The 3,337-nt window shown below is 41.1% G+C and overlaps 1 protein-coding gene across 1 annotated transcript; it reads left to right on the top strand.

Annotated features, from left to right (window-relative positions):
* Nucleotides 1-876: 876 nt before the first annotated feature.
* LOC135700576 (malate synthase-like) lies at nucleotides 877-3,003 on the top strand. Its single transcript, XM_065221105.1, has 5 exons — nucleotides 877-1,156; nucleotides 1,249-1,737; nucleotides 1,796-2,184; nucleotides 2,259-2,486; nucleotides 2,546-3,003. Exons 1-5 carry the CDS (start codon nucleotides 1,022-1,024, stop codon nucleotides 2,940-2,942), a joined length of 1,638 nt encoding a protein of 545 aa, XP_065077177.1. The 5' UTR covers nucleotides 877-1,021; the 3' UTR covers nucleotides 2,943-3,003.
* Nucleotides 3,004-3,337: the final 334 nt, after the last annotated feature.

Raw genomic sequence — 3,337 nt, forward strand, 5'->3', positions numbered from 1 at the left:
GGCCACATGTCGCCAACGTTAGTGTGCCAAGTTAGTGAGTAGCACTGAGTTATTTGAAAAATTTCAATCATATCTCCGGACCAAGATATCCAATCGGTTTATTAAGGTTCTATGGGAGCTAGATATACACATGCTGGAACATGTTGCACCTCAATCGATTCAGCTATCGCCAAGAAAAGTAAGTGAGAACATGCAGACATTTTCCTATCTCGTGGAACTGAGTTAATTGGTATATGACATTTGACTCTTTGGGTCTTAGATCGAAGAAGAGTTTTTCAAGTGATAGGCAAAAACAACCAATGGGTGACTGGATCAAAAACTAAATCCAAATCTATACCCCAGTTGTCTCGTCTTGTCGTAGCTTTCAATTACCCTTAATTTAATACGATAATTTCTTCCATAGTGCCACTGCCAAACAGTAGGATTTAGATTGAGGTCTCACAATTGTGGTGGTCGATTGTGGTTGGAACCGTGCGTTAATTCTAGAGCAAGCTATTGGCTCCTCGAATCGTATACAAGGTAAATTTTGTATCCGTAAACAGAATAACATACACTGACTTAATCGAGAATCAAATAAATAATAAGTATATACGTCAGCCAAATATAATACAAATCAAGTCATTGAAGATGATATGTGGATTTTGGACTACGTAGCATCTAAATTAATCACTTGCTATAATGTTGAATCGGAGCATGTGCATCTGTTGCAACGGTTTCAACCAGTGTTTAGACTTAGGGTAAATTAAGTCCTCAGCAGTATTTGTACCTGTTGCAAAAAAAAACCCCGTTCGGTATAGTCAACAGTCGGATGAACTTAGTGCAAGCGAGAACCAGACAAGCTACAAACACATCGAAAGCCACATGGTTCACCTTATTGACTTTATTTACGCATAGCGTAGTGATAACACAGTTCGCCAGTATAGCTCGTACCCGGGACCTGTGAGGAACTTGTTTTGAGAGACGCAGCTGAGACAGAGTTGAACACTTTTTGCATGAGATAACACATTTAACGCGTAAAATAATGGAAAACTTGAAAGATGTTTGCATCGAAAGGGCACCTCACCGGTTAGAAGCTGCTTATGGAGAAATTTTCACGAGAGGTGCATTGGATTTTCTGCATGATCTGTTCACTGAATTTGATAGCGAGGTTGAAAAGGTGAGGTAGCAAATTTGAATAAAGAAGTCAACAATTGCAATAACATAGTGATATCTTATCGTTTTCATCGCTGGTCGGCGGTAATCATTTAGCTGTTGAGACGTAGATTGGAACGACAATTGTACATCAAGCAGGGTAAATGGAAACCGGAGTTTAGGAACAATAGCGAAGAACTGGATTGGAAAATAAACGACCTACCGGTAAGGTTGCGAAATCGAAAGTTGGATCTGGGCGATGTGAGTCCAGCTAATACGACCAACTTTGTCGACAGCTTGTACGCAAAGGTGCAAGGTATCCAAGTGGACTTTGACGACGGTCATTGCCCTACCTGGCGGAATACGGTGCAAGGTTTGTATAATGTGACGAAAGCAGTGCACGCTGGATTGCCTGGAGCTCCGACAAATATTCAAGACTGCCCCATACTGATGCTTAGACCAAGGGCTTTCAATATGATTGAACATCACTGTATGATCGGTGGAAAGCAAGTAATTGGACCGTTGTTTGACTTTGCCATTTTGATGTACCATAATGCGAAGCTAATGGCTGATCTGGGAGTAGGACCTTACTTCTATCTATCAAAAGTAATTTTTGAATTTATAATATAGGATTACCAAAAGTTACTTTACGTTATTTCTGTAGATTGAGGGTCCCAATGAAACACAGCTGTGGAACAAAATTTTCACATGGACCGAACATCGACTTAACTTAGTCAGTGGAACCATCAAGGCATGTGTATTGATTGAAAATATCCTCGCGGCTTACCGCATGGAAGATATCCTGCACTCCATCAAAGAGCATGCAATCGGTCTGAACTGCGGCATTTGGGACTATTCGGCGAGTATCATTGCCAAATTTGGAGATAGGTCGGATTTTATGATTCCTGATCGTAATAAGTATGTTAACATGGGCCAACCTTTTCTGAAGAACTACATGAAGCTACTGATCCACATTTGTCATAAGCGGGGTGCTCTGGCTACGGGGGGAATGGCAGCCAAAATCCTTCCTTGTGGGAAGGGATCAAACAATGTGTAAGTATGGAAGATTTTTTTCGCGGTCGTTAAAGAGGAACCAGAGAATAAAGGGATTTGTACGTCATTTTTAGAATCGACGACATTATAGAAAGCGTAAAAATGGCAAAATCCGTAGAAATTGAAGCCGGAGTAGACGGATTCATGATCTACGATCTTCGAATGGTGGAGGCGATAAACGACTTGTGGGAACACAAATGTCCCACTGATAATCAACTGCGAGTTCTTCCTGATGTTCATCATGTAACAGCGTTCAGTTTAGTGAAGATCCCCGACGGTGGCGTTACCATGGAAGGATTGGAGTAAGCTTAATGGTTTTCGAATTTAACACAAAAACCAACTGTGCTTTTTCATCTTTTAGGAACAACATTACGGTTGCACTTTTATTTATCTACCATTGGTTCATGGGCAGTGGCGTGTTCTATCTGAATGGTGCTGTGGAAGATTCTGCAACGGCGGAGATTTCCCGCTCGCAAATTTGGCAATGGATTCGACAGCGGGCCCCAATCGAAGGTAAACCGGGAGCCTTTGTTACGAGGTCACTGGTCTACACTATGCTGGATGGTGTTATTTCCAAAGCGTACAAATCTTGGTGCACTTCCATACCCGATCGGAAGCGATTACTTTCGTCGAAGTATGTTTTGTTGGAGATTATTTCTTCTCGTAACTACATTGAATACATCACAACGTTCCTGAGTGATAGCCACAAGTTCAGGACGCTGCACAACAAAAACGATGGGTTGGAGTCAAAACTATAAGAGGGGAGGCCAAACAGTTAAACAAAATGATCATATTGATAAAGGTTTATTGTTAAACAAATGCTCAAATAAAGTTCTGTGTTTTGTTGAAACAAACAGCATTGCATTCGAAGGTATTATCAAAGTATCACGTATTGGCGTTGACGGCGACTCTGTAGCTCTTTACTCTATGGTAAAATCCGTAAGCAAACGTCAGACTGTGCGTGAAACATGGCGGACTTTGTACTATCCTTTCACTTCACCGAAAAATCCCATAAGAAACTGTCAATCTTTTCTAGAAGAGACAACTTTTCGACGGTGCCGTCAACGCCAATAGGAATTACGATAATCAACTGTCCATAAACTGAGAATGACGTCAATTGAAAGGCTGTGGATTAGGGTGAACAAAAATAATA

The sequence above is a fragment of the Ochlerotatus camptorhynchus genome, unplaced genomic scaffold, assembly GCF_037179485.1.
Source record: "Ochlerotatus camptorhynchus isolate MF236.1 unplaced genomic scaffold, CSIRO-AGI_Acam_v1.1 ptg000139l, whole genome shotgun sequence".
Taxonomy (NCBI): Eukaryota; Metazoa; Arthropoda; class Insecta; order Diptera; family Culicidae; genus Ochlerotatus; species Ochlerotatus camptorhynchus.

What these genes read in the sequence shown, in the direction of transcription:
- LOC135700576 (XM_065221105.1), top strand. Translation starts at nt 1,022, where the DNA reads ATGGAAAACTTGAAAGATGTTTGCATCGAAAGGGCACCTCACCGGTTA. An exon ending in TTGATAGCGAGGTTGAAAAG is followed by an intron (nt 1,157 to 1,248) that starts GTGAGGTAGCAA and finishes GTAATCATTTAG; the next exon opens with CTGTTGAGACGTAGATTGGA. An exon ending in GGGAAGGGATCAAACAATGT is followed by an intron (nt 2,185 to 2,258) that starts GTAAGTATGGAA and finishes CGTCATTTTTAG; the next exon opens with AATCGACGACATTATAGAAA.